Source organism: Myotis lucifugus, unplaced genomic scaffold (assembly GCF_000147115.1).
Source record: "Myotis lucifugus unplaced genomic scaffold, Myoluc2.0 scaffold_464, whole genome shotgun sequence".
NCBI lineage: Eukaryota > Metazoa > Chordata > Mammalia > Chiroptera > Vespertilionidae > Myotis > Myotis lucifugus.
In genome coordinates, this window is record NW_005871512.1 from 259403 (window position 1) to 286796 (window position 27394).

Below are 27394 nucleotides of genomic sequence, written 5' to 3' on the forward strand. Positions count from 1 at the left end.
CCCACTCCATCACAAAGAAACAGAATTTCCGGAGGATGAGGCCCAGAAATCAGGATTTTAAAAAGTTTCCCAGGTGATTCTAATGTGCAGCCAAGGTTGAGAACCACTGCTCTAAGGCCTCCATGCTTAGAGCCAAGAATGCCCTCCCCCCGCCTTCACCAAGTGCACCACCCCTGCTTCTGAAGCCTTCACAAGCCCTCCCAGGCTGGAAGCCGTCCCTCCCACTGGGTTCCTGTAGCACCTATGTATCCAGCTGGAGGTCTGGCTGGGGTCTGGTCCTCACAGCCCTGGGCCCAGGATCCTGGGTGCCTCGCCACGCACCTGTGGCCCCTACCACAATGTGCGTGCCCTGAAGCCAGGGACCAGGTCTGTCTACCTCTGCACCCCCTGCATGTAACACAGCACCTGGAACAGAGCTGGCATCGCTCAGCACTCCACGGGAGTCTCAGAAGATGTCCCGAGTGCACGGGGCTCGGGCCTGGCTGCTTTCTTCTCCCTCTGATCGCTCTCTCCAGGGACCACATCCTCCCTGGATGCCAGTGTGTCTGGATGTCCTCAGTTCCCCCCCAGGGATACGGACTAGCATGTGGCGGCCTGGCAAGGCAGTGCCAGGGAAGCACTGGGCTGAATGGACCAACGAGAACCCTCTCCTGAATGCATCAGAGAGAATTACAGAAATCCCCAGAAAGAATTGTTCCGCCTGTAACCCCCCACGTCACTGCTTTGAAGAATAACACATCCCAGCAGCTTGGTCCTGAGAGTAACTAAAAAGAGCAGTTCCACTCAAATCTTACCTTGAAGGTTTTATCCAGAGAAGCCGAGAGGAACATGTGGCTCTTTGAAAAGACAGGGCACCACTGGATGCTGCTGACGGGGCCCTTGTGGCCATGCAGGTGGAAGAGCACCTTCTGGGATATCTGGGTTTCCTTGTACGGGGTGCCCAGGTACGGCTGGATGTACTCGGACACTTGGGGGGCTGTGCACAGAGGGCGCGGGGCACGCAGAGAGGGGCCCCGGGCCTCCGCATCTTTGTTCTTGCCTGTTTCTGTGCTTAATGCTTGCGAGCGTCGCAGTCTCTTCGGGGTGTAGGGCACAATACAGTCCTCTCGCCTTTTCTTCTGAAGAGAGCTGCCACTCTTCCCCGGGGTCTCAGGTTTGGGTTGGGCACCGAAAGGTGGCTCGGGGGGGTCGTAAGTTCCCCAGGAGAGTCTCACCTGCTTCAAGCAGGCGGCGGCCCGGGGCACATGGCCAGCGGGAGCGTGGCTGGTCCACAGGGAAGGACGAGGAGGCTCGCTTGTGGGGAAGGTGACGTCGGGCTCTGTCCTGGGCCACTGTAGCCTCTGGCTGGGGCAAGATCCTGGGTCGCTCCTCCAGAGCCGAGCCAGTGGGAGACGCTGGCCGGCTGGGTCTTCACAGGAGCCGTGCTTTGTGGGCAGTGTGCCTCCTGTCCCGTCCAGGACTCCCGATGCGAAAGCCTGGCCACGAGGTTCAACCGTAACACAAGAGTCCTTCCTCTGGCCAGCGGCAGCAAAGCTTCCCGCAGGCTCGCTCTCAGCCTCGGAGTCTGAGTCATCATAAGCCACCAATGAAGCCATTGAAGACACTGTGTCCCGCTGTCCCTCGTGGGCAAACGACCTAAGACCAAAATCAGGTGTCAGAAAGCGTGCCTTGAAAAATAGTTACCACCATGCAAAGTTAAAAGAAATCATGCCATCTAGCAAATCTAAGACAGAAAAAACCGTAAGAATAAACACATAAAGCATGAGGGCTTTTCTATACATCAGGCATAATTAATTAGAAGGGGTCATTTTCCTATGGAAATATGGGAATAAATTTAACCCCCTCCCCCCCAAATTAGCAAGACCTACATGAAGAAAACAAAAGCTTTATTGAAAGACATAAAATAGGACCCAAGTACCTGTAGACACGATGCCTGGACAGAAAGACCCGGGACTTTAAAGATGCCTGTTGGTGCAATATACAGATGATGTATTATAGAATGTATACCTGACACTATATAAATTTATTAACCAATGTCACCCCAATAAATTCAATACAAAAGAAAAAAAGGAAGAGGAACCAGGAAGTGCCAGCCAAATGACCCAGATGCTGGCAACCTTTCCACCACAAAAAAAGAAAGCATAATTATGGGGTGTAATAGCATTGTTAGCTAATGCTATGGTGGTACTCATATTGCAATATATTAATGTACCAAATCAGCACGTGTGTTCCTTAAACTTGCACAATGGTATCTTAATAAAAATTAAAAACGTAAACATAATAATTTTAAAAATAAAGAAACCTTTGGAAGGGCAATTTGGGGAGTACCTATTACAAACGGAAACGTATATCGTTTTTACTGCAACGTCCCCACTATAGAACTGCATCCTACACAAATACCTGCATATGTTTGCAAAGACAGATGTACAAAGAGCCTGCAGCTTATTGGCCATTCAGTCATCAACAGGGATGAGGTTAGGTCTGAAAACCCTGAAATGGAAAGATCCACCAGGTGGGGAGAGCGTGCGACCCTCACCTCTGCCCTCTCTCTGGGCTCCTCCTTCCTTGTATTCTCTCTGGGACTCTCCCCCAGATACCCCATCTCCACTCGAAGCCAGTTGGAGTGACAGACCCACAAGCCCAGGCGGAGGGGCCCGAGGGTGTCATCCAAACCTGCCAGTTTCACTCCAACACACAGACTCACACAACAGGGAGTTTCCCCTCCCTAAAAAAATCTTTCCTGAAATTCTGAGCCATCATGCATGATAAAACGGCCACCAGTTAGTTTCTAGAAGGAAGTATTCCATCTGGAGTTCAGTTCTGTGCTGTTAACATGAACTCGCCTCAAGAGGAAAACAAGGATGCGGGAAACGTCCCGTCCCGGACAGCAGAGGGCGCGGTGGAGCAGCGTGGAAAACTTCAGTGAGGACCAACTTCTGACAAAGCCCAGTGTGCCCGCCCTCCTTAATAGACGGCTGAACGCCTCCTCCCCTGGGTGTGGTCAGGTCAGCGCCAGAGGAGTCCCTCTGGGTCATCAGTCAAGCCATTCCAGACAGCCTGTCCCCCCTTAGAGAGGGATTTCACGTCCCCTGGAATCCAACACCCCACCCCTTCCACGCCTTCCCCCCAAAGGGTGCCATTCACCCCAAACAAGCTAGGTCATCTGCCTCCTCCCCAAATCCCACCCTCACCTGCAGCCCAATCCACACACCAAGCCATCCTCTAAAATAAACTTCTCAAACAGGCCGGCCCGTCTCAGATGGAACTAATATAACATAGTGGGCTAACTACACACTAATGGAACTGAGCACTGTGGATTACTTGGCACTTGTGTTTTCTAAATACCCATCTGATCAGACATCTCAACGCCTGTGCACAGCATCCCATTCCTTCCTGTCAAAGGGAACCCAGCAGGCTCCCGCCACCAGGGCTGGGCGCCTGTGCTTGGCCATTAGGATGGATTCTCACCCACTCAGCCCTCCACAGTGGTTCCCTCACAGAAGCCCACGGCCAGAATTAAAGACGAGGTCTACAGCCAAAGATCAGAGAGCAGTGGGATTGGGGGCCCCCTAGCCCTGCTTCCTAACAAGGCAAGGCAGCGAGGATGGCATGAACGCAGGAGGGTGGGCGGCAGGGATGTCAATACTACCTACTTCACGTGCCTTTCATTCGTTCAGTAAACACTGACGCAGAACGGCTACTCACCAAGCCCCACACTAGGCACCCAGGGGAACGATGCCCTGCACTCACCATGCTCACATGCCAGTGGCGAGAAAGATCCTAATCAATGAAATGGGGGGTGTCAGGGGGTGAGAAATCATAAGGAGAGAAGTAAAGAGAGGGGAATAGAGGTGGCAGTGGGTGTGGGGGTTCATTGAGGGAGGCTGAGGCAGAGCTAGGACAGGTGACACCTGAATAATGCTCCGAGGAGGGCAGGGAGCAGATGGCGAGAAGCAACAAATCCGATCAAACGGGGTCAGAGAGAAGGGAACCAAGATGACTCGAAGAAAAGAGGCAAAAACAGGGAGCCAGTGGGACAACCAAATTTTAGAAGAATGTTTTTATGTTTCTAAGAATATGTTTTTATGTTTCTAAGGCAGTGGTTCTCAACTTTCCTAATGCCGCGACCCTTTAATACAGTTCCTCATATTGTGGTGACCCCCAATGTCATTGTTACAAATTGAACATAATTAAAGCACAGTGATTAATCACAAAAACAATATGTAATGATATATGTGTTTTCCGATGGTCTTAGGCGACCCCTGTGAAAAGGTCGTGCGACCCTCAAAGGGGTCGCGACCCACAGGTTGAGAACCGCTGCTAAGGCAAAAGTAGGGGGAGGAAATTTTTTCATGGAAGGACGGGGTGATTACACAGAGAGGAAGAGGTACAGCTAGAAGAAAAGGAAAGCTCACGGGAGAAACGGAGCGGGGCGTGGCAAGGACCCTCCGCAGCCCGGCAGCTGCCTGAGGACAGGAGTTTTCGTGTTTTGCTCACTGTTGGGTCCCAGCACCGGATGGGAGGGGCACAGAGAAAGTAAAAACACAGGAGATTCTCATTCAACAAGCATTTCCCAGTTGCCCTCTCTGTGCCAAGCTTTCTGTTGGGTCTGATGTTGGGCCAGAGACTAAACGCGAAACACGGATCCTACGCCGGAGGCCACAGACTAATGAAGAGAACAAACAAGATACGACCAGAGCTGGGTTTTGAAGAATGAACAGGAGTTAGCCGAGCTGTCAAGAGCGAGAGGTTAAGGGTGATCCCGAGTACGGCGCGTTCGGAAAGAGCCTGCGATGAAGGGGAGGACAGCGGCGGTGAAAGGTCCGCGACAAGGGGCGCGGAGGGCTCGCGCCGCTGCCGGGCAGCACCCTCCCGCCCCAGGCCCGCCGCTCACCACACACACCGGAAGCGCTCGGTCCTCCCGGAGCCGGTCCTCCCGGAGCCGGTCCTCCCGGAGCCGGTCCTACCTGCACTCCGCCCCCCAGTCGTGTTCCGCCAGCGCCGAAGCATCCAACCAATCAGCGGTGGCCTCCGTCCCGCCCCGCGAGAACAGCCAATGATGGCGCAGCCGGGCCGGAAGTGCTTCCGGCCGGACGGCGTTTCCACGGACGCTTAGGAGACGCCTGGACGCGGAACCGGCGGCGCCGACAGGCCCACATGGGCCGGTAAGTGCGGGAGGAAGGGAAGGAGGGAGGGAGAGAGGGAGGAGCGGCGACCGATGGCCCGCCCTCCCGGAGCCGCCTGCACGCCGGGATCCGGAGTATCCTGAGAGCCCGGGTCGCTGCCACCACGCCCCTCGCCCCCTGCGCCGCCGCCGCCGGCACCGACCCTTCATCCTCTCCTCCTCCTCTTCTAGCGTCTGCCACGAGCCAGGGGCTTTGCTTTTAATATCACCCTCAGTCCCCTCCACGGTAAAGGAAGGAGGCTCCTGTATGCCCATTTCACAGCAGAAGAAACCGAGGATGAAGCAGAGAGGTAACCTGACTTGCCCCAGGTGTTGAAATCGAAACATGCCAAAGCTGGTTTTGAAACCCTGGCCCGCGTGATCCCGGGGCTGATCTCTCCACCGCACGGCGCCGCCTCGGCGCACAGTAGCCGCAGGGCACATACAGCCCTCCTTTCCGCCCCCCACGACCCCATGTAAACTCGGTTCTGACCTTGAGACTGAGGGTGTGAAACGGGAAGCTGTGGCGAGGAGGTTATGTGGAGGCCAGCGTGCGCTATGGGGTGGCTGATGCAATGACCAGCTAATAGTTCGGCTCTCGAGTGGGTTTCATTGGTCTCTATCCTCACCCCTTCCCCCCCCCCCCCCCACACACACAGCCCCTGATTGGACTGTCTCGTCAGGAATTGGTCAAGAGGCTCAAGTATTTAAGAGAAACGGGGTGATTTCTAAGAAACGCCTCCTGCAAAGAGTTGCAGGGTGGGGTAAACAGAAAGAAAAGAGAATAAAGGGGCTTTTTAAAAAAGGAAACTGAAAGTAAGAGGGGGAAAGAGTATAAAAGAAGAGCCTGCTGCCCTGGGAGTCTCCACTCCTCCAGTGGCCACCTCTGCAGTGTCTCGCTCAGACCAGGTACGTACTGCCTGCCATCTTTTGTCAGGCTTGCAGCTTATTCGTATTTTTGCCAGCCTTTTACCAAAGTGCTGGAAACCTTGGCTTAAAGAGTGAGAGATTGTCTCTCTTGGGATCGGGGTGTTGTACACTTTGTTTCAACCCACTGACCTAACGTTCAGGTGATTCACAGCTTCCCTAGGGAATGGAGTCCTGGGGGAGCCGGTGCCTGTTTGGATTCATGGTCAGCGTTTTAGCACCTTCCTGTTGGCTGTCGTATTTTTCACTGACGAGGCCTCCTCCTTAAGTAGTCATTATCCAAACATATTAGCCGTCTCGTTGTGATACTCAAAAATGCCTTATGCCTGACTTCCTATAGCTTAATGTCTTCTTTGCCTTTTAAGATGATGTTCATTTTAGTATTTGGAGAGAAAAGTAACCTTTCCTCTCAGTGTTCAGAAAAGGAAAAGTGAACACCATCTGTTCTAAGGTTCGAAGGGTTAAAGAACACCTTGCTCTGAAGAAGTCACCTTCCTGTCCTCTGGGAACTTGATGGATGTGAAGGATGGTACCCCCCCTCTGGTGGCATCCAGGCATCTAGACACTCCTGGTTCTCCTTCTTGGCTGTCCCCGGCTGCTCCAGAATTGGCTATCTTGAGGCCACCTACCCCCAAAATTGCAGAATGGGTGTGTTCTCATCTTATCTGGGAGATGAGATCACTGTCATGTTCCATGGTGCCGTTCTGTGATTCTTTTCATCCCAATTTCTTCGGGTGCCTGCTACGCTCCTCCACAATGGAACCTTTCAAAATGAGCACAAGATCCATGTTGTTTAGAAAGGAATTGAGAGTTAATTTTTCAGAGCCTGGTGGCTTTGTCTCCAAGGTGTGCTGTGGTCCCCTGGGGAGTATGCCGTATTGGTCTTTACACGCCCCATGCCTTTGTAGCGGAGGTAATAGATGACCTCGCAGATTACAGCTTCATTTCTTTGTTTTAGATTATAGGCTTGGTTAAGTAGTGAAGCAGCTTTCCTTAACAAAGACTCAAAGCCCTGTGTGCAGTTTATGGGGTTAACACTTAAGACACGGTCCTTAGCCTTTTGGCATCTCAGAAGCCTTTCGAAAAAGTAATGAAACCTGGATACTCTGCTTAGAACCCCATTTATACCTGCGTGCATGCCAAAAGTGATGTAATTCCAGAGGTTCCAAACTCTGGGTTAAAAACCTCTCACGGTAAACTTAATTCTAAAAGTTAGTTAACATGCCCTGACCGGTTTGGCTCAGTGGATAGAGCGTTGGCCTGCGGACTGAAGGGTCCCAGGTTCGAGTCTGGTCAAGGGCATGTATCTTGGCTGTGAGCACATCCCCTGTAGGGGGTGTGCAGGAGGCAGCTGATCGATGTTTCTCTCTCATCGATGTGTCTAACTCTCTATCCCTCTCCCTTCCTCTCTATAAAAAATCAATAAAATGTATTTAAAAGTTAGTTAACAAAGAAATAAAGGAGGATATTGAGTAGATGGGAGAAACGGTGGCAAATGGGTGGGTGCAGGAAATGAGAGAAAGAGCAGCTCTGTTCTCCTTGTCTCTGACCATTCCTGATGCACTCACTCACAAAGTTGCATCAGAAACACACACACACACGCTTTATAGTGTGGGGATTCCCATGCAGTGAGTAGCTGCCTTGTGATCACAGGAGCAGGGAGACCTCCTCTTTCCCTCACTCGGGTTTAGTTCCCACGTGCCTCTTCTTAAATGGGATTCTGATATTTAAAGATACCTGTTTTCTTCCCTGCAACACGGACCCTAAACGCAGGCCCAGTGTGTCTGGTTGATCCCCTGCAGTGACCTGCTCCATCACAGGGAAGATCGGCTGTCCGGGGATCACCCAGTCATTGTACCTGGCACTTTCCCTAGGAATTTTTAAGGGTAATTTCCATCTGTACTTGATTTTGGTCCTACTCACAGACTAGACCTTGACTGATAATGTTGATGAGATGCTGTAGGAACTTAACTCTTGTTTATATCAGTTACCCTAGGATAAAATTGGTTCTGTGTCATTTTGCTTAACCATTTGTACACCCTACTCATCTATAATTAAATTCAAAATATCGTGGCAGTTAACTGGGTAAAGTGGCAGAATCTATTGATGACGTTACATGAGGACTTACTGAACTGTGCACCCGGCTTTCAAAGTTGGGGAAATTCAGGATCATGTATAAAGTATCTGCACACGATATTGGATCACTTGTGGCCAGAAGCAATTTTCTTCACTTTGCTATTGGATATGGGCCTGAGTATTTCTCCTCTCTAGTGCCAATTAGAAGGTTCTTCCACATTCCTTCCCTTTTTTACAAACTTCCCTGAACTGAGCTTTGTTATCTGAGTCAGTTTGTTATCTCAGCAAACTTCCCTTTCTGGGAATTGAGATGGTTTGCAGCAAGGAAGGGAAAGAAACCCATCCTGGTTTCAGTATTATGGTCTCTAATTATACAAAGAATGGTTTCATTGAAATTCACATACTTTTGAAATAAATATTTAACAATGGATAAATAAAAGTAAATTACCCCTCAAATATATGTTTGATTCATAGTTACTAGGGGAAAAAATTTTTAATATGTTTTTATTGATTTGAGAGAGAGATAAAGAGGAGGGAGGGGGGAGAGAGAGAGAGAGAGATCAGTTGCCTCGGGCACACACCTTTACTGGGATCAAACCCAAAACCTGGGCATGTACCCTGACCAGGAATGGAACCGTCACCCTTCTGGTGTATGGGATGACACAGCCAACTGAGCCACACCCACCAGGGCCAGAAAACAATTTTTTAAGAAACAAAGTAGTTGTTCATTAAACCTCCACCCAGGGCCCATGCTGGGCTTAGACTGTTTACCTCCCTGCATCATCGCACTTAGCCACGCACCGTCCTGCAGTTAGTGTTGTGCCTGTTCCACTTCACGTTTGAGAGGCTGAGGCTCATTCCAGTAGCTGACCTGTGAGTGATAGTTGAGGGTGTGGACTCTCAGATCAAACTGCGTCAGTGTGTTGTGTTACCTTGGGAAAGTTTTTTAACCTCTCTGTGCCTCAGTTTACTCACATGTGAAATGGAGATAAATCGAGCTCATAAGGCTTCGGTGAATTGATATGTGTACGGTGCTTAGAACAACACCAAGTACAGAAGTGCTGGGAGAGCTGCTCTGCCATAGCCTCCTGTTATCCTCCGTGTTCTAGGTATAGCAGCAGGTATAGGTGGAGGGGGGCTCAGCCCGGCCCTGGAGCCCTCACGCACAATGCTGGTGATAGATTTAGTTCTTGCTTTACAGTTTACAAAGTGTCACCATATCCTTTTTTCTCATTTCTTCTCATAGCAGCCCCTGAGGTAGGTGCAGAGGTTCCTGATGGTGTGACTTCTTAGATGAGGAAGCTGACACTCAGAAAGGGGAAGTGACTGACCCAGGAAGGGACTGATGTGGCCCGCCTTTGCCCCAAGGCAGCATGGGGTGGCCTCCCCTGTGCGCCCCTCCCCCTCAAGGTTAAGAGTAAATAATGACTATTAGGTACATCTTCAAAGTTTTGTTGTTAAGTAAGGCAGCAAGTCTAATGGACAGGTTATATATAGTTCTTACCTCATTGGGAACCCAGCAGGGTAAGGCTCCGCCCTCTACCCCAGACCTTGCGTGTCTGAGAACCGAGCAGCTGGCCAGCCAGGAAGCCATTTGTTCAGCGGTAGGTTGGTCAGAGCAGCAAAGGTCTGGGAACTTGTCCGCAACGCAATTAAAGAGTAAAGAGCAATTTGACAAATGGGTTTGGGGCTATTAAACTTGGGGTTAGTAAAGCCCTTTGGTGTTTGCCCCTCAGCGAACACAAGTCCTGCCTCTGTCCTGGGCCCTGCACGGGCACACTCGGGCTTGGTTAGGAAGGGCCTCCTTTGCAGTCCTGAAAGCTGTAAGGCAGCAGTCCCTTTCGTCCTCATTATTGGCATTTGTTCTTCCTCTTTCCCCCTTCTTGATGGCCCCAAATTTCCATTTAAATTTTTATTAATGTTATCTTATCCATATTCTTTATTATAACTCAACCTCTACTCTTCTGGGGTAGAAGAAGAAGTAGAGATAGGAAAGAAAACACAGCTGCAGCGGTTTATTAATCTCTCTCCCTTCTCTCCCTCTTCTCCCACAGTCTGTCAGGACCACTGAGCGACTCTTCCATTGCCCAGCTGTAAGCCTCGGTCTTCGGAGATGGCTGATGAGCAGGGGTGTGCCTCCCCGCTGGAGCTGTTCAACAGCATCGCTGCCCAGGGGGAGCGCGTGAGAGCCCTCAAAGCCGGGCAGGCGTCCAAGGTGGGTGGTTTTGCTGAGCTCTTCCTGTGCATACAGCCGAGTCTGTTGGATTGTGTGTCCTGGGAGCAGACTCAATAACTGACTATAACGATATTGGCTATAATCTTACATTTGTCTTCTCCTTTATCAACATTATTGATGCATGTGAGGTAAAAAAAAAAAAAAAAAAGCCAGTGAAATACAGTAGTCATCCACCCGCCCATCCTCATTTCCTGCTCCCAGAAACACGTACAGTCAAACCTCGTTTCTCGAATGTCTCCCATCTCGAACAATTTGGTTCTCAACCAAGTTGTTCACAGAAAAAAATGTCTCAGTTGTCAAACCAAAACTTCATTTTCAACCTGACAACCCTTTCATGCTGATACCTCAACATGACAAAAAGTGTCTCGGGCAGCAAATAAAGGAGAGAACACTATTGTTGCTGTAGAAATCGATGGTTAGCACAGTTTTAAAACATAAACAGGCCATGAGCAGGGCTAATGTTGCTAAGGGTGTGAAAGTGCTCACAAAACTGCAATCACCATCAACTGGACATATAGAAAAACTGTTGTTATTGAATTAGCAAGAAGCAGTTAGCGGTGATAGCATTTCCAAGGCAATGGTATATGAAAAATTCGTTTAAGGCTAGTATGGGGTGGTTTGATAAATTTAAGAAAAGAAATGTGTACTTATAAATAGTACATTAGTCATGTACTGTACATAAGAAAGGGAATCATTTGGGGGCCAGGGACTGATTGATTCAATTTTCATTACTTCTAAGGGGGGGAAATGATTCAGTTTTCAAACAAATCACTTCTCGAACAGCCTTCTGAAACAAATTAAGTTTGAGAAATGAGGTTCCTTTGTATTTTCAATTCTTTTAGCTGCTGCTTTTAATATATAATCCCCATGTCTCTAAAAAACCACCCTCATTACATTGCTCCTTGTTGATTGCCTAGGTGACGGCTGTGACTGTGGGAAATGAGGAACTAGCACTTGCACAAACATTCTCCTTCCCTCCCGTCTCCTGATATCTGAGTCCCTTGGTCGATGTTAGCATTGACCTTATTCTGACCCTGGCAACGCTACCGGCAGACCCACTGGGTGTACAGAGGGCTTTTCCTTTCCTGCCCAGCTCATTTTCTCTGGCGTCAGTTTATCCTGATTCTTTTTGCTTGGCTTTTTGATGGACTCATGGTAATGGGTCCAAGCTCTCCCCCTCGGTTGAGTGAATTTCTGTAACTATTCTTGTCAGCCTATGCAGACTCAGTATAGTGGAGCAGAGGATCTTGTCACGCGTGGTCTCTGCATCACTCTTTGGTGTAGTGACTGTCATAAACAGTGTAGATGTGTTACTGTGTCTATCCCCACAGTGCTTGGTGGTAATCCGTAGCACTAGAGCAGTGGTTCCCAAACTTATTTGGCCTACCGCCCCCTTTCCAGAAAAAATATTACTCAGCCCCTGGAAATTAATTTTTTTTAAATTTTAATAGCAGTTACTCATCGCCCCCAAATGCACCTGTGGCCATCACCGCCCCCCTGGATCGCTGCAGCGCCCACCAGGGGGCAGTAGCGCCCACTTTGGGAATCACTGCACTAAGGGACAGGTAAAAATAGAATGCATTCAGGCCCACTCTTGCTGTGTGTCCATGGGCAAGTTCCTTCGCCTCTCTGAGTCACAAGGTTCTTCAACTGGAAAAGGACAGTGACAATGAGTCCTGCCTCCCAGGGTTGCTGTGAGACTAAATGAAGCAACGTGTGTGAAAGCAGCACACGGTGCCTGCCACGTGGCAGCAGTGACATTCAGCAAAAGGTAGCTACTGTCAATATCTTCATCCTCACCCGATTTCCTGTGTCCAGGATGAACTTGATTCTGCGGTGAAGAAGCTGTTATCACTAAAAATGAGCTACAAAGCGGCCATGGGGGAGGACTACAAGGCTGACTGCCCTCCAAACAACCCGGCACCTGCGGGGGATAGTGGCCCAGATGCCACGGAAGCTGAAGAGGATTTTGTGGACCCGTGGACGGTACAGACGAGCAGTGCAAAAGGTGTTGACTATGACAAGCTCATTGGTACGTCCTGGGAAAAGCCCAAACTTTTAGTAGTGATTCCATTGGTGTTTTTAATATTAATCATAAATCCAGTCAAGCTTCAATGCCACGAACAAAATATATATCCTAAAATATTTTGATGGTGCATTATATTCCTAAAGGATTGTTAAATAAAGTAACAAAATAAAGCTTATTGCAAAATAATGATCTATAGCAGATAACTTAGTAGTACCATTTCCCTTTTTTAACAGTTCAGAACTTGAGAAAGGTCTGTTGAAATAGGTACCTTACAGTTCAGTGTTTCATACATGATAAGCAGAAGGCTTCCTGAAATTCACTTGGTGGTGACAAGTCAGTCACAGATTACCTAAGTGTCTCCCCCAGTGATGCCGTTTATGTAGCTAACAGTCTAGAACTCAGCGGAAGGGGGTCACTGCTCACAGGTGGCCCCTTGTCACTGCCAGGGCCTTCCTTAAGGGGCTTCTTGCTCAGGAAAGTCCTCACTCTGCGGTCATTGCTAACCATCAAAGAATCAACCAAAACGTTCTTACCAAGTCACAGCCATTTTCTGTGATTTTCAAGTATAAACTATCAATAAGGGAAAATTCACTTGAGGACAGGCGTTAATTCACTTCAACAATTAAAAGATATTAAAAAATATAGTTGTCAGTGTATATAAATTTTACCTTAGTGAGTAATAAGGAACTGTGTGTGCGCGCGCACGTGAGAAGCTGCTAGCTAGACTGCGTTCTAGATGTGTTTCCCATCAGAATCCAGTCCCAGACAGAACAGCATTTTAGCCTGTAATTTGTTTTCTGTTTTGCTGGTTGTGATCTCAGCTGTCTTGTTAGTACAAAAGACCCTGGACTTCATGTTGGGGGAAAGGACCGGGAGCAGAGGCCTCAAGGGTTTGGTTCATTAGCACTGCGATGTTTTTTCCTTAATGCCTGGTCCCCAAACCTCCCACCACCTAAGACAGTCATCTCTTCTTTTTCCCAGTTCGGTTCGGAAGCAGTAAAATTGACAAAGAGCTGATAAACCGAATAGAGCGAGCCACGGGCCAGAGACCACACCGCTTCCTGCGCAGAGGCATCTTCTTCTCACACAGGTGAGCCTTCCCCGAGGACTTCTCACCCTTCCTCTCGAATTCAAAGAGGGATGGGCCCCAGCCGGTGCGGCTCAGTAGTTGAACATTGATCTATGAACCAGGAGGTCCCGGTTCAATTCCTGGTCAGGGCACATGCCGGGGTTGTGGGTTCTATCCCCTGTGGGGGGCATGCAGGAGGCAGCCAATCAATGATTCTCTCTCATCATTGATGTTTCCATCTCTCTCTCCCTCACCCTTCTTCTCTGAAATCAATTTTTAAATAAGTGTGTGTGTGTGTGTGTGTATATATATATATATATATATTTTTTTTTCTAAGTGATTGGGGCTATTACCTCAGGCTGCCTGATACTCTGTGAAAATGGAAGGCAATTGTCAGAGACTCGGACCCACCTCTCCCTGTCAGTAACATGTCCCTTCACCCTCTGGCCCTTAGTTTATTCATCAATAAACTGTCCATTTCACGCCCCTAGCTGGTTTGGCTCAGTGGACAGAGTGTCAGCCCTCGGACTGAAGGATCCCTGGTTTGGTTCTGGTCAAGGGCATGTACCTTGGTTGCAGGCTCGATCCCCACCCCTGATTGAGGCACGTGCAGGAGGCAACCAATCGATGTGTCTTTCTCACATCAATGTTCCTCTCTGTCTCCCCCTCTTCCTTCCACTCTCTCTAAAAATCAATGGAAAAATATCCTTAGGTGAGGATTAAAAAAAAAAACTGTCCACTTCACAAGGTGGAGGTTACATTCATAGAGGATGAGATTCGTGCCAGATTGTGTCCAAGTTCAGTGTTTCCTACAGGATAAGCAGAAGGCTTCCTGAAATTACGTCCTCTCTTCCTTCTGTTGTGCGGGCCTGCTCATAAATAATATCAAAAGAGAAACTAATAGAGCGTATCTGCAACCAGATACCCCCACTTTAGACCGTAAGTGCCACGCAGACAACAGAAAATGAGCAGCTTCCAGGGGGTTTCTACTTCTCCCACCTGACAGATCACCTTGGGTTCGGGCCAGCCCATCTTCGAGGCTGTGTTCATGGAATTTATGGTCCAAGGTAGGGCGTTCTGCTCTCTCCCACTCACGGCTGCAGGAGCCCACACAGGTCACAGGTCGGCAGTCTGCCCCACACTTCAGATTCTGTGGCAGAGAAATCCAGGCCTCGTTCGCCTTCCCCACGGGCAGAATGTAATCAGAGCTCTTTCCTAAATGAGACTTAGTTCACCCTCCCCAAGTATACAATTCAGTGGTTTTCAGTCTATTCACAAGGTTGTGCAACCATCGCCACTATCTAATTCCAGAACATTGTCTTCACCCCAAAAAAACCCCTACCCATTAGCAGTCAGTCCCCATTCCTCCCTCTCCCCCACCACCACTGGCAACCGTGAATCTCCTTTCTCTGTCTGTGTACTTACCTGTCCTGCACATTTCGTATAAATAGAATCACACGCCCAGCCGGTGTTGCTCAGTAGTTCAGTGTCAACCTGTGAACCAGGAAAGTCATAGTTCAATTCCTGAACAAGGCACATGCTCAGGTTGCGTGTTCGATCCCCAATGTGAGGCCTGCAGGAGGCAGCTGATCAATGATTCTCTCTCATTGATGTTTCTATCTCTCTCTCCCTCTCCCTTCCTCTCTGAAATCAATAAAAATATATATTTAAATAGAAACACACAACATGAGGCCGTGGGTGCCTGGCTATTTCAGGGAGCGTGTTTTCAAGGCCCATCTGCACTGTAGCTTGTGTCAGTTGATGGAGGTGTAGGACTTGAAGCTTTTGGCCATTCTCAAATTTAAGAACACCCCCTATCTAATTTTATCATCTATAAAATAGGGGATTCGATGAGATACAGCACCCAGTGTCCACCTGCAAACAGACCATAGGTGCTGCCTGGGCGCCCTCCCCCGCTGAGTGAGTCCCTACCCCAACCATCCTCACAAGGCTTCCAGAAACGGGAGCCTCATCCACTCCAGCCAGTCCCTGAGGCACCCCGCCCAGACCTACTGCACAGCGAGTGCTCAGAGACGCCCCACAAAGGTGGCCAGTCCGCTCAGGTGGCCACTGCCTGCTCTTCTCTAGAAGCCCAACAATTTGATTTGTTAGTTGTGAAAGCCAAAGAAGGACTCCCTCCAAAATTGTGTTTTACTATTTCCTTATTTCAGAGGTGGTGTGTTCATTCCGGGGGGTGGGGGGAATAAAAATGAAGCACAGAAAAGCAGACTGCTTGTGGTCCTATCAGCCAAGCTGAGCAGCCACCCTGGCACAGGGTGGAGTCCCATTTGCAGGCCACCAGACCTCCGGAAAAGGTCACTGTTCCCCTGTTACTTTGGGAATCTTGGCCCAGAAACAAGGGACAGTCACACCCCAGAGTGGTGGTTTCGCACCTTTTATAAATACAGATGCCAGATGTCACAACCGCCCTGAGAATCAGCATCTCTGAAGGCGGGGCCTGGGCAGGTGCAATGTGGAAACAGCAGCCACGTGCTACTGAGGCAAAGTCAGGAAGGAGGACCCTCGTGTGCCTTGTGGACCCCAGTCCTGGGGAGGGCGGTTGATTCCAGAGTGATTCCCAGATGAAGACACCTGGTCCCACCTGGCTGGGGGAGCTGGGCGCATTTCCCAGTCCCCTCCCTAAGGCAGGGCTCTGTGGAACCTCTGATGTCCCCAGGCTGGCTCTCCGGAGCCACAGGGCTGGGTGATTCTAAACAGTTACTGCACAGTGTTGGCCTGGTGTCACCCAGGCAGTGTACAAAGCAGGTGGTGTATCAATGTTGATATTTGGAAAAATTCCGAGAGAGTTCCAGTGGCTGCCCAATTGCGTCCATCTCTTAAACACATTATCCCGAGCTCCCATGTCTTCTGCTCTGAAAACAAGCACCGGAGAAACCATGTCAGTAGAACCATTACAGACACACCAAGAACAGCAAACTAGTTCTTTCCTGTGTTTGTCTGAACGTTGCCAAGTGAGCATTAGCACCTCGACTTTTTCCCCAGAAAAATCAGTTCCCTCTCTCCTCTTTCCTTCAGGGACATGAACCAAGTCCTCGATGCCTATGAGAACAAGAAGCCGTTTTACCTGTACACGGGCAGGGGCCCCTCTTCCGAAGCCATGCACGTCGGCCACCTCATCCCGTTCATCTTCACAAAGTGAGTCCTGGCTCTGTGACTCTCCTCGCTGTTATTAGCACGTCAGGAGCGTGGGTATAAGCTGTGTCTAGAAACGACAGGACAGGACCAGTCCACGTTTCCTGAACAACCACAGTGTCAGGGACGTGGCGCCTCTGTGGCCTCCATTCACTCGGTTCGTTCCTGGTGTCACTTTAGAGGGACATGGGTGACGGAGACGCTCACACCGGTGCCACATCGTCTCTTCCCTATCCATGGGACCATAGGCCAGTGACGGCCCTGAGCCTTAGGTTCCACCTCTGCGAGATGGAAATAATAACACCTGCCTCGTCAAATCACTGTAAGGCTACAAATAAGGCATGTAAAACAGCGAGCCTAGAGCTGATGTGCAGGGCGCTCTGAGTTAGTAACTGGCAATGCCCTTAACGTTACCGATAATCAGATAAACAGCATGCTAAGATCATGTAATTTTGCAGACAAGGAGGCCTTGATGCAAGTTGTTCGTTGGAACTGTGTTTTCAGATGCCAAAGGGCGTTTTTCTTCAGGGGAAACGAGATGTCAGCCTCTCCCCGTGTCTCTTAGGTGGCTGCAGGACGTGTTCAACGTGCCCTTGGTCATCCAGATGACGGACGACGAGAAGTACCTGTGGAAGGACCTGACCCTGGACCAGGCCCATGGCTACGCCGTGGAAAATGCCAAGGACATCATCGCCTGCGGCTTTGACATCAACAAGACCTTCATCTTCTCTGACCTCGACTACATGGGGTACGGAGGGAGCGCATGGCTGCCTTTTGGATGAGCAGAGGTGGACATCAGGTCCTCAGGACGGCTCAGTCTGAAACATCTCGGGTGGTCTCAGGCCCAGTGGCTGTTTTTCTGCTTTTAGTGAGTGTTGTGACCTGGGGTAGTGGCTGCGATTTTCATCCTCAGCTGCTGACAGCGAAGTACTCTGCATTGTAGTCGCTCTCCAAGGATGATCTGTCTCACCAAGTTAGGGTCTTTGTCTCTCCTCACAGAGAAGACTCCCTGGTTACACATTCCCTCCCAGTCTAGGATTTTAATCTGTCTTTCATTTATTTCATTTTTTTAAATTTATTTCAGAGAGAGGAAGGAAGAGGGAGAGAGAGATAGAAACATTAATGATGTGAGAGAATCATTAATCTGCTGCCTCCTACATGCCCCCAACTGGGATCAAGACCGAAACCCAGGCATGTACCCTGACCGGGAATTGAACTGTGACCTCCTGGTTCATAAGTTGATGCTCAACCACTGAGCCAGGACAGCTGGGCCAGTCTAGGTTTTTAAATCAGTTGCTTAAAAGCCCAAATATTTCATTCCAAAAATCCTTAAATTAAAACTCTGAGGTTGAACCTCATCCCAAATGACTACTAAGAAAGTGTTAGAAAATTATTACATTTTTTAAAGTCACTTTTCTTGTGGCCCTAGAGGCACTGCGGTGTCCTGGGAGAAACATGGTCTTGGAAGGAAGGCGGGCCTAGGTTTGAGTCTGGCCACATCTGTTAATGGTCGTGAGACACTTCTGGTGCATGAAATAGGATTACATGTGACCTTAGATGTCACTGTTATTACCATTTCCATAGCACTTCACTTTCTCCCATTCCTTAGAACTCATTCCCATGAGTTCTGTAGTCTCTTCCCTCGGCCCCTGCTATGGCCCCTCAGGACCTCTGGTCCCCTCCAGCCTGCACTCTCTAGATCACAGGTCTGGTCAGGTCCCCCGCTCAGGCCTTTCCCAGCACTCCCTCGTCCTCAAGATCAAGTTCTCACTTCCCTCTGAGCACGCAGCCCCTCTGTGACTGGGCCCGTTCCTGTCTGGTGCTGCTGCCACCTCCCTCCAGATGGAACAGCTCCATTTCCTCCCATTTGTCCATGTTCTTGTCTGCCCAGAGTCCCCTCCCCTCCCAGCTCAGCATTCCTCCACTTTCTTCCAAACCCGTGATCAAGCATCGCCTTGTCCTGGGAGCCGTCCCTGGCAGGCAGATCTAGCACCTGTTCTGCTTCCAGCACCCAAGCTCCTCCTCGGCCACCTCTAATCTAAGGTGCACTGTGAGGGGTGGCCCTCTCCCAGGAGGTCGATGAAACAGTCACCATGTGCTCTCAGTGGCAGGCACCCCCGAGGCCCCGAAAACACGGCAGTGGGCAAAACAAAGTCCCTGCCCCAGTGAGCGTGATGTTAGAGCGTCAGAAGCAAGTCCTCTAGTAGTTACTGTGTGACGTGGGCAGTGAGCTAACCCCTCTCGCCTGCTCGTTCCGCTCATTTATTCAGCAGGTATTTATTGAGCATCTACTACATGCCAGACTGCTGCTGGGATACAGCGGCCAATAACACAGTGAAGCAACCACTCTGTCAGGTTACCTTCCAACCAGCAGAGTCGGGCAGTTCATCAGTAATAGACCAGGTGATAACAAGTGCTGTGAGGAGAAGGAAGGGGGGCTCAGCGGGCAGGAGGCTCGGACCTGTGTCTGATTCTGATGGTGTTTGCAGGATGAGCCCAGGCTTCTACAGGAACGTGGTGAAGATTCAGAAGCACGTGACCTTCAACCAAGTGAAAGGCATTTTTGGCTTCACGGACAGTGACTGCATTGGTAAGGAGCCGCTGCTGCCTGCGCCCGGCCCCAGCCCATCAGAAGGGAGCAGTGGCCCAGAGCTGAGCTGTCGCTGAGATGGTGGCTTCTGCACTTTGTCTCTTTAAATAGTAAACCAGAGGGGGTTTCCTCAGAACATAAGGAGGCAATGTGATGCCCTTGGCCACTGTCCTGGGCATGTGGAGCTGTACCCAGGGTGCCAGTCCGCCCCCTCCCCAGCCATCCATGTAAGGCTTAGAAGAAAGTAGGAAGGGTACAGAAAGCTTGGGAGTTCCTGTGTCCCCGTACTGTGTGCACCCGGGAGCACCTGAGGACCCGAGAGCTGCAGCTGGGCGCCTCTTGTCAAGTGTGATCGCGAGGTCCATACCCTTAGTCCCAGAAGTACCCCCTCTGCAGGTCTCAGCAGATCACAGGAGCATTGTTAACAAAACATTGAGAACTGTTCTGTATCAAGAGAGCATAATTTGTAATAATTAAACGATGAGGAACGATCCGAATGCCCAGTGGGCAGAGAATGGTTAAATGTAGACGATTCGTTTATAGAGTAGAACATATTTAACAACAACCTGGGTAAACACTACAGAGTGAAAAGGGCAAGGGGAAAAAATAGTATAATCACAACTGAAATAAGTAGAAATAGAGAAAACAGGTGAAAAGAGACACAAATTGAGTTGATGGATTTTTTTTTTCTTTTCTGGAGTTTTCTGCTTTTCTGTAATGCTGATTACTTGTCTAACGAGGAGAAAGCCTGTTTTTGCGCCTCCCTTTCCCCGGGTAACCAACCAGACAGGAGCTGCCCATGTGTAAAGGTTCTCTGTCCTCGCTCCCAGGGAAGATCAGCTTTCCTGCCATCCAGGCTGCTCCCTCCTTCAGCAACTCGTTCCCGCAGATCTTCGGGGACAAGACGGACGTCCAGTGCCTCATCCCCTGTGCCATCGACCAGGTCAGGAGGCAGCGGGGTGTCAGGTCTGGGCTGTGCGGGAGGCTCCGGGCACTCACCTGTGGGAAAGGCGGCTTGGGTGGGGGGCTGGGGGATCGGTTCTGTGAACTGGCTGGGGTTGCTGTGAAGGCTGTCAGGTGACGCTGATGGGCTAAAAGCTGGCGTGTTGCTTCCAGCCATCCTCAAAAGGCCCCTCTCTCCCCTAGGACCCTTACTTCAGGATGACGAGAGACGTCGCCCCCAGGATCGGCTATCCTAAACCAGCCCTGCTGCACTCGACCTTCTTCCCCGCCCTGCAGGGGGCCCAGACCAAAATGAGTGCCAGCGACCCCAACTCCTCCATCTTCCTCACAGACACTGCCAAGCAGATCAAGACCAAGGTGAGCACTGCGCTGGGCGAGGGACCGCCTGTGCCCGCAGAACCACATGCTCAGGCACGCGCGCCCCTGCACCAGCGCGCTGTCGTTTCCGTCTCCGCTGCCCCAGGGCCGCTGAAAACTGGCCCCCTGCTGACTTGAGGCCTCCTGTCCCTGTTCCCAGATATCAGGGGAATTTACTTTGTGTCCTTTCACTAAGGCAAAACTTTACATTTTTTTCCCTTTTCTCGTCAGCACTGTGTTCTGGTAGCAAAGTCATGCCGTTTTCTTTGAAGTCACACAGGCAGTAGACAAAAGTCTGTTTCTGAGCACGCGCTGTATTCCGGGGCCAGGCCAGGCACTTTGTTCGTGCTTCCTTGTTCTGCTTCTCGCTGGGTGAGCGGTGTGTTCCTTTAAAGGTGAGAAGGATGAGGCCCAGAGTGGTGACAACTCGGCCAAGTTTCCACTGGAAACCAGCAGAGTGCCCCTGGCCAGGAGCAGCACCACCAGCGTGGGCTTGGGGGCTCTTTCCTCCCAGAGCTCTCCCTGGGCCCCAGAATGGGTAGATGCCCTTCATGGAACAGCCCTGCCCTGCCCGGCAGGCAGCGGGCTCTCGAGTCACCAGGGGAACGTGAACTAGGAGTTGGTTGAGCTTCCGTGTTTTCAGGCCTCACTTCTGTTGCTGGGTGCTGACCTGCAGATGTGACAGTCCCCTCCCCGCCCTACAAAGCTGTTGACGTTTTATTGGGAACCAAGTGTGGGTCTGCGGGTTGGAAGTTGACAGTGGGAGGGGCAGAAACTGTATTTGAGGCACATAATGCAACTGTCTGAGTCACTGCCTGGCCCCTGACCCTTCTGGAAAGTCCCAGGCAGTTCCTGGTGGACAGCAGGGAAACCCTTGATACTATGAACAGCTGTTTCTTTCCCTTTCGCTTCTGGCGGAAACTTCCAGAGCAGGCGTGTGGGGGGGGGTGGGGGGCGGGGAGGGACTCCTGTTCCCTCCAGCAGAGGCATTTTGTATTGTTTTTGAGGTGTTGTTTGAAGTCAGTCACTTTTGGCTCTGGGGCATTTTTCATTCACCTAGAGACCTGCAAAGACCCAGAGGGAGGCGAGCAGTGGGTGTGAGGTCAGGAGCCACACAGCTGCAGAGGCCACCAGGGTCACACCGCTGTGACGGGCAGGCCAGGCCTTTGTGCTCAGTCTCCATGCCTGTCTTCAACTCCAGATCAGACTCCTCGGCCAAGAGGGCACCTGCCCCACTCAAGAATCGCAGCAGTAGCCGTGTGTGGCTGCAGGGGTGTGGCTGCCTGGTCACCTGCCACGCACTGACCTGTGTGATCTCATGGAGCTCTCGCATCCACCAGGAGGCTGTGTCCGTTCTGTAGGCGAAGAAATCAAGGCTCAGAGGGTTGGGCAGCTGCCCTGCATCCACCCTGTTGGGCAGCAGAGGGCCAGGACTAGAACCCAGGTCCACCACTGTCTGGCCCTGCCTCTTCCTGCTGTTGGAGAGTGACCTTGGCTGTCCAGTTGTCATTTGTGACGTGGGGCAGTTGTCCCCTTCACAGACAGGCAGGGCTTACATGAGATCCCATATGAAAAGCGTTTATGAACTGTCAAGCACTGCCCAAATTTTAGCTTTTGGCTCAGAAAGTGAATAGTTGAGCAGCTCTTCTGTAGGGTGGGCCACAGTGTGCCTCCCGTGGGCTGTCATGTGGATCCTGTCAGACCAGTGGCCCGTCCCCGCCCTGGTCTCCGGGCTTCTGCGGCCAACTTGACCTTCCCCTTAGGTTGGAGCAGTGGGAACTCGCTGGTTCTTGTGGTGGTTGGATCAAGTCCCGCCCTCAGCCCAGACAGCCTTCCTGTTGCAGTTTCCTGTTACATGGAATCGTTTTGGTGCATTTCACTGGCTTCCATCGTTTTGGATCCTGGAGGTGGCCTTCCAGTCCCCACCGACTGGCTCCACCATGGCCCAAACCCGTCTTCCTGTTGGTTCCCTGAAAGTCAGGCCCAGCATCACTGAGGACGAGCCAGGTCCAACACCAGGACCACGTAAGCCACTCGGCAACCTGGTGTCCCAGGAAGAGTCTGTGCCTGGGAAGATGCCCGCACGCACAGGGGCCTCCACAAGACCAGAGGCTCCAGCAGGCAGTGCACCTGCCTGAGGGCGTGTGGATCTCAGGAGAGCCCAATACGTGGTGGTTTTCTCTTCCTGTTTATTTTGTATTTTCCGATTTCTGCGTTTGAGTACATTGATTTTATTTCCTGACTTGCTCCTTTTTGTCAAGGGAGTGAAGGTGGCCAGCCCACCAGCCCCGCCTCTCCCCGCTGCCCTCTGTGCGGGGCCTGCTGAGCATCGGCAGCTTCCCAGCCTCCTCCTTCCCGAGCAGATACAGCTCGTGGGCATACAGCTCCTGCTCAGCAGTGGCTGCTTTCTCCTGGAGAGGATGGGTTTCACTTGCCTCCCTGTGCCCGGCCTTCCTCTGAGCTTCTGGACGGTCCCAGAGCATCCAGTAGTGGCCTGTACTGGGGCCTCCGGGGAGGCCTCCTGAACACCTCCACTTGGAGTTTACCGACTCCACCCACCCCACTCCCCTTCTGTCTGTAGCTGCTTCTCAAATCCTCGTTGAAAGAACACGGAGGAACTTTGTCTGTCCGTTTCAGCTTTTCTTCTCCCACCCGTGGCCCTGATTTCTCTAAGATTGTCCTCAGTGAGTCCTGAAACGCATTTGTTAGCTTGTGAGTCTGTCGTCTGCTCCTGAAAGTGCCAGGGTTAGGTGAGTCCTTCCTGCAGGTCCTCCACCTACGTACTGTCCAGGGTCAGCTTTCCCGCCTGAGCCCTCATCTCTGCCTCCCTCCCGTCCTCTCTCATAGTGGGGCTCTGTCCTGTTCACCAGTGACAGCACCGCCCGCCCCGGGCAGCGGCCGCCCCTCCCTGGTCGTCTGTTAGTCTGAAGAGGGTTTGTGTTTGTCTTCTTTCTGAAGCCCATCACCTGAGAACTTTAGGATATTTGCCCCCAGTTCCAGCTCTCCTGACTCTGTTCTTGTCCATGGGGAGCGGGGAGTGCAGGCGAGCCCACCTCTGCCCCTTCCCTGCAGTGGGCCCACTGAGTCCGCTTGGTGGGGCTCCTCCCTCTGGTCAGGATCTGACGGGCAGAAGCCGTCACTGGCTGCACTTCCAGCCCTTGGGCTCCCGCAGGGCGCCAGCACCCCCAGCGTTGTGTGTCTCTTGCTGGCGCAGGTCAACAAGCACGCGTTTTCTGGAGGGAGAGACACCATCGAGGAGCACAGGCAGTTTGGGGGCAACTGCGACGTGGACGTGTCCTTCATGTACCTGACCTTCTTCCTGGAGGATGACGACAAGCTGGAGCAGATCAGGAAGGTAGGACAGGCCCGTCCCGGCCGCCCCAGCTCGCTCCTCGGGACCTGGAGGGCTCCGGCAGCCAGCGGGGGGCAGTCGGCGTTTCCTCGGGGCCTGAGCCCCGGAGAGTGAATGGAGGCGGGGGATTGGTCTGTAGCCATGGGCCGAGAAACCTCATGAACAGATATTCACAAGAGAGACACTGCAGGCTACTCTTTACTTAGTAGCCAACACAAGGGTTTAATCCTTCTGTCAGAGCATCGAAGTTAAAACAGTTCCCCTACCAACCTGGCAGGGTTTGTGCTGCTGTTTCATTTGCAACGATTGTAGACCAGATGCTGCCAGGCTCCCCCCGCACAGCGTGTCCGGCAGCAGCTTGGCCGTGGGATGGAGAACCCCAAGAATGTCCACAGCTGTGCTCGGGTTTCCCAGTTCCCAGGACCTTTTCCAAGGAAGCACCCCTGCTAGAGAAAGAGCCCCTCATATAACAGCGTTCAAAGTGGTCACAGCACAAGTTAGGACCGGCCACACAGCAGAGGCGGGTCATCTAGGAAGTGCCCTGGGGTGGGTGCAGCGGGCGGAGGGTTTCCATGGCAGGACAGTGGGCCTGCGGGAGCGATCAGGCAGACACCAGCGAGGTCAGTGCACACACAGCGAGATCAGTGCACACGCAGCGAGGTCAGCGGACACGCAGCAAGGTCAGGCAGACACCACTGAGATCAGTGCACATTTAGCAAGGTCTGCGCACACGCAGCGAGGTCAGGCAGACACCAGCGAGGTCAGGCAGACACCAGCGAGATCAGTGCACACACAGCGAGGTCTGCGCACACGCAGCGAGGTCTGTGCACACGCAGGGAGGTCAGTGCACACGCAGTGAGGTCAGTGCACACGCAGCGAGGTCTGCGCACACGCAGGGAGGTCAGGCAGACACCAGCGAGATCAGTGCACACACAGCGAGGTCTGCGCACACGCAGCGAGGTCTGCGCACACACAGCGAGGTCTGCACACACGCAGCGAGGTCAGGCAGACACCAGCGAGGTCAGCGTACACGCAGCGAGGTCTGTGCACACGCAGGGAGGCCAGGCAGACACCAGCGAGGTCAGTGCACACACAGCGAGGTCCGTGCACCGCAAAAAACCTAAGCGATGCCCAAACGTTAGCCATGGCCCCGGCCTTGCTGCTCTGGGGCTTGGGTCAGAGATTCAGCGAAGACTTTACAGAAGCCGGTAGGGCTGGCGGAGCTGTCGTTCATTCCCTGTGTTTGGAGTTCAGTTGCACGCAGGTTGGTGAGGCCTCCCCTCGACCCTCTCGCTCTGAGAGGGCAGGAGCGCTCGCGCTCAGAAGGGAAGTGTAATGGACGGGTTTTGTCCCGAGCAAGGCCGTGGGCGGAGCTGTTCTCATGGTGTCTCCCCGCAGGATTACACCAGCGGAGCCATGCTCACCGGGGAGCTCAAGAAGGAGCTCGTGGAGGTCCTGCAGCCCCTGATCGCGGAGCACCAGGCCCGGCGCAAGGAGGTCACGGAGGAGATCGTCAAAGAGTTCATGACCCCCCGGAAGCTGTCCTACGACTTTCAGTAATGCCCATTTATCTCTGTACATAAAGAAGCAAATTTACCCAGAGCCCCAGCCCAATCGAATCACTGCTGTACTTAGGCCGTCACAGCTTCCTGGTCCTGGTGTCGGTAACCCTGTGTCTGTCAGTCCTGTTTCTCCCTGGGCCATCCTTTCCGTCGGGGCCAAACCCTGTGCGCTGCCTGCGCACCGGCGCCAGGGCTGGGCAGATAGGAGTCCCGCTGGTTCTCTCCCACAAGGCACCCCGGCCCGCCCAGAGCCGCCACAGGCGTGCACTGCCAGCCTGTGCCGCCCCGGGGAGCACTTCCACTGAAAACACCCTTCGGTTCCACATAGACCCTCCAAGCCGCTGGTAAGGGAGCCTATAGTCTGCATGTACATTTCAGGAGTTTAATGGGCACAGCCCATCCCCAAAAACCAAAAAGGATTGCCAGCTGTGCATTTAACGGAGAGATCTCCCAGCTTGAGGCTGCTTTTCATACTGAATATCGCCCGAGGAGGCCACTTTTATTAGGTGAGTCTGTGGGAGAAACTCCACATGTGCACTCCAGCCCCACGTGTTCTCTGGCAGTCTCTGCCCCTCTCTGAGCCTCCCCACACCCTCCCAGCAGCTGGCCCCGGGGACAGGCTCTCCACCCTGAGAACCAGCGCTGGGCCCCCTGCCGGCTGCTGAGGGGAGTCTTCGGCCTTTGCAGACACCTTTGTCCTGACACTTGGCTGGCATGGAGGCCTGCACCCTGCCGGTGCCCTGGGCGTCCTGGGCGGTGGAGAGCACACAGCAGCCCCCAGGCTCCAAGGGAGCCGTTCAGTCTTGTGCCCAGTGTAGTCTGGGAAAGCCCTTGTGGGGGTGCAGGGTCCACTCCTGAATGCTCTACCCTCTTGTCACTTGTTGGCCTAAATAAATCTCTGGTCCCGCCTGTGTGGCTGTGTTGTGTGGAGTTTGAGCAGGACAGGGCCCTCTCTTCAGACCCCTGGGTGTGCTACGCCTGCCACCGAGCCGCGGCTGCTCCGCAGATGGCCCTTGGGTCTGCTGGAGTCACAGTGGGGGTGTAGAAGGGGAGGCCCACAGTGCAGGAAGCCCCGAGGCACAGACACAGGCTCCCAGGAACCAGCAGCCCGTCCACCTGTCCCCCCTTAACAGTTCTGGTCTGGACTCACCACTTCCGGTGGAGAATGCAAGCAAAGGTCCTCATTTTGTGCGTGGGATGGTCCAAGGTGGGGCTGTGTAGTGACAGGTGCCAGTCTACCAGGCAACCTGGGCTCACTCTCCCCACTGTCTTCATTTTGTTAAGGGCAGTAAGGAGCTAGGAAAATTCCAGGGCAAGTGGAAAGGGAAACAGGAAAGTTAAAACAAGGCAAAACTATTGGCAGCCAGCTTGTAACTAACAAGCCATTATCTTCCTCAGCCAAGGACACGAGGGCAAATGGTTAAAAGCCTCCCTAATGAGAGAATGCAGGAAAGGAGGGGAGGGGGAAAGGTGAGAGGGGCAGCTTTACTCCCTAAGCAGAGAAGCCAGCAAGGCTCTGCGAGACACAGTTGCCAGGTGCTTCTCGTGAATTCTGGGAAGGCCACAGCAATGTAAAAAGGGACCTTGAGAATTAATTTGTACCAAAATAGTCAGCAGAGGAATTCTGAAACCTGCAGACGGGAGGGTATATAGTAATACCTCGGACCCCCACCCAACCTGCTCTTCCGATTAACTGAGAGCTCACCTGCGCTTCATAAGCCAAATATATATAGGATATATATAGGTTTGCTTCTTTAATGCAGGTGCATGCTTTCATTGCTTTAATAAATTGGCTTTACACAACGCAGTCAAGATCTCATAAATTCATTTATATGAGAAGACGAGGATCGAGGTTGGGGACAGCCCCTCCCACGGACTCAGGGGCTGTCTGGTAACACCTGGTGAGAGGTGCCGCC

At 52.0% G+C, this 27394-nt stretch overlaps 2 protein-coding genes across 5 annotated transcripts in view; one reads left to right on the forward strand and one right to left on the reverse strand.

Moving 5' to 3' along the window:
- The window catches only part of WDR25 (WD repeat domain 25), a 134743-nt gene extending 131761 nt beyond the window's left edge, over positions 1-2982 (reverse strand). Inside the window, exons 1-3 of the mRNA XM_006103115.3 lie at positions 2537-2982; positions 1919-1965; positions 795-1635 (exon numbers count right to left, since the gene is read on the reverse strand). Of these exons, the coding sequence (XP_006103177.2) occupies positions 795-1635; positions 1919-1965; positions 2537-2602 (954 nt within the window). The 5' untranslated portion in view covers positions 2603-2982. The remainder of the gene's footprint in view (positions 1-794; positions 1636-1918; positions 1966-2536) is intronic.
- A 2032-nt stretch (positions 2983-5014) lies between these two features.
- On the forward strand, positions 5015-26390 carry WARS (tryptophanyl-tRNA synthetase). Of its 4 annotated transcripts, XM_006103105.3 has the most exons (12): positions 5020-5165; positions 5357-5475; positions 10222-10382; positions 12222-12435; positions 13414-13522; positions 16538-16657; positions 17220-17402; positions 19144-19244; positions 20075-20187; positions 20391-20564; positions 23779-23919; positions 25315-26390. In XM_006103105.3, exons 3-12 carry the CDS (start codon positions 10281-10283, stop codon positions 25474-25476), a joined length of 1419 nt encoding a protein of 472 aa, XP_006103167.1. In that variant the 5' UTR covers positions 5020-5165; positions 5357-5475; positions 10222-10280; the 3' UTR covers positions 25477-26390. The 4 variants fall into 4 exon arrangements, with proteins under 4 accessions (XP_014301034.1, XP_006103167.1, XP_023600207.1 ...); XM_014445548.2 differs by lacking the exon at positions 5357-5475 and having other exon boundaries at positions 5015-5165; XM_023744439.1 differs by lacking the exon at positions 5020-5165 and having other exon boundaries at positions 5242-5475.
- The last annotated feature ends 1004 nt before the right edge of the window (positions 26391-27394 follow it).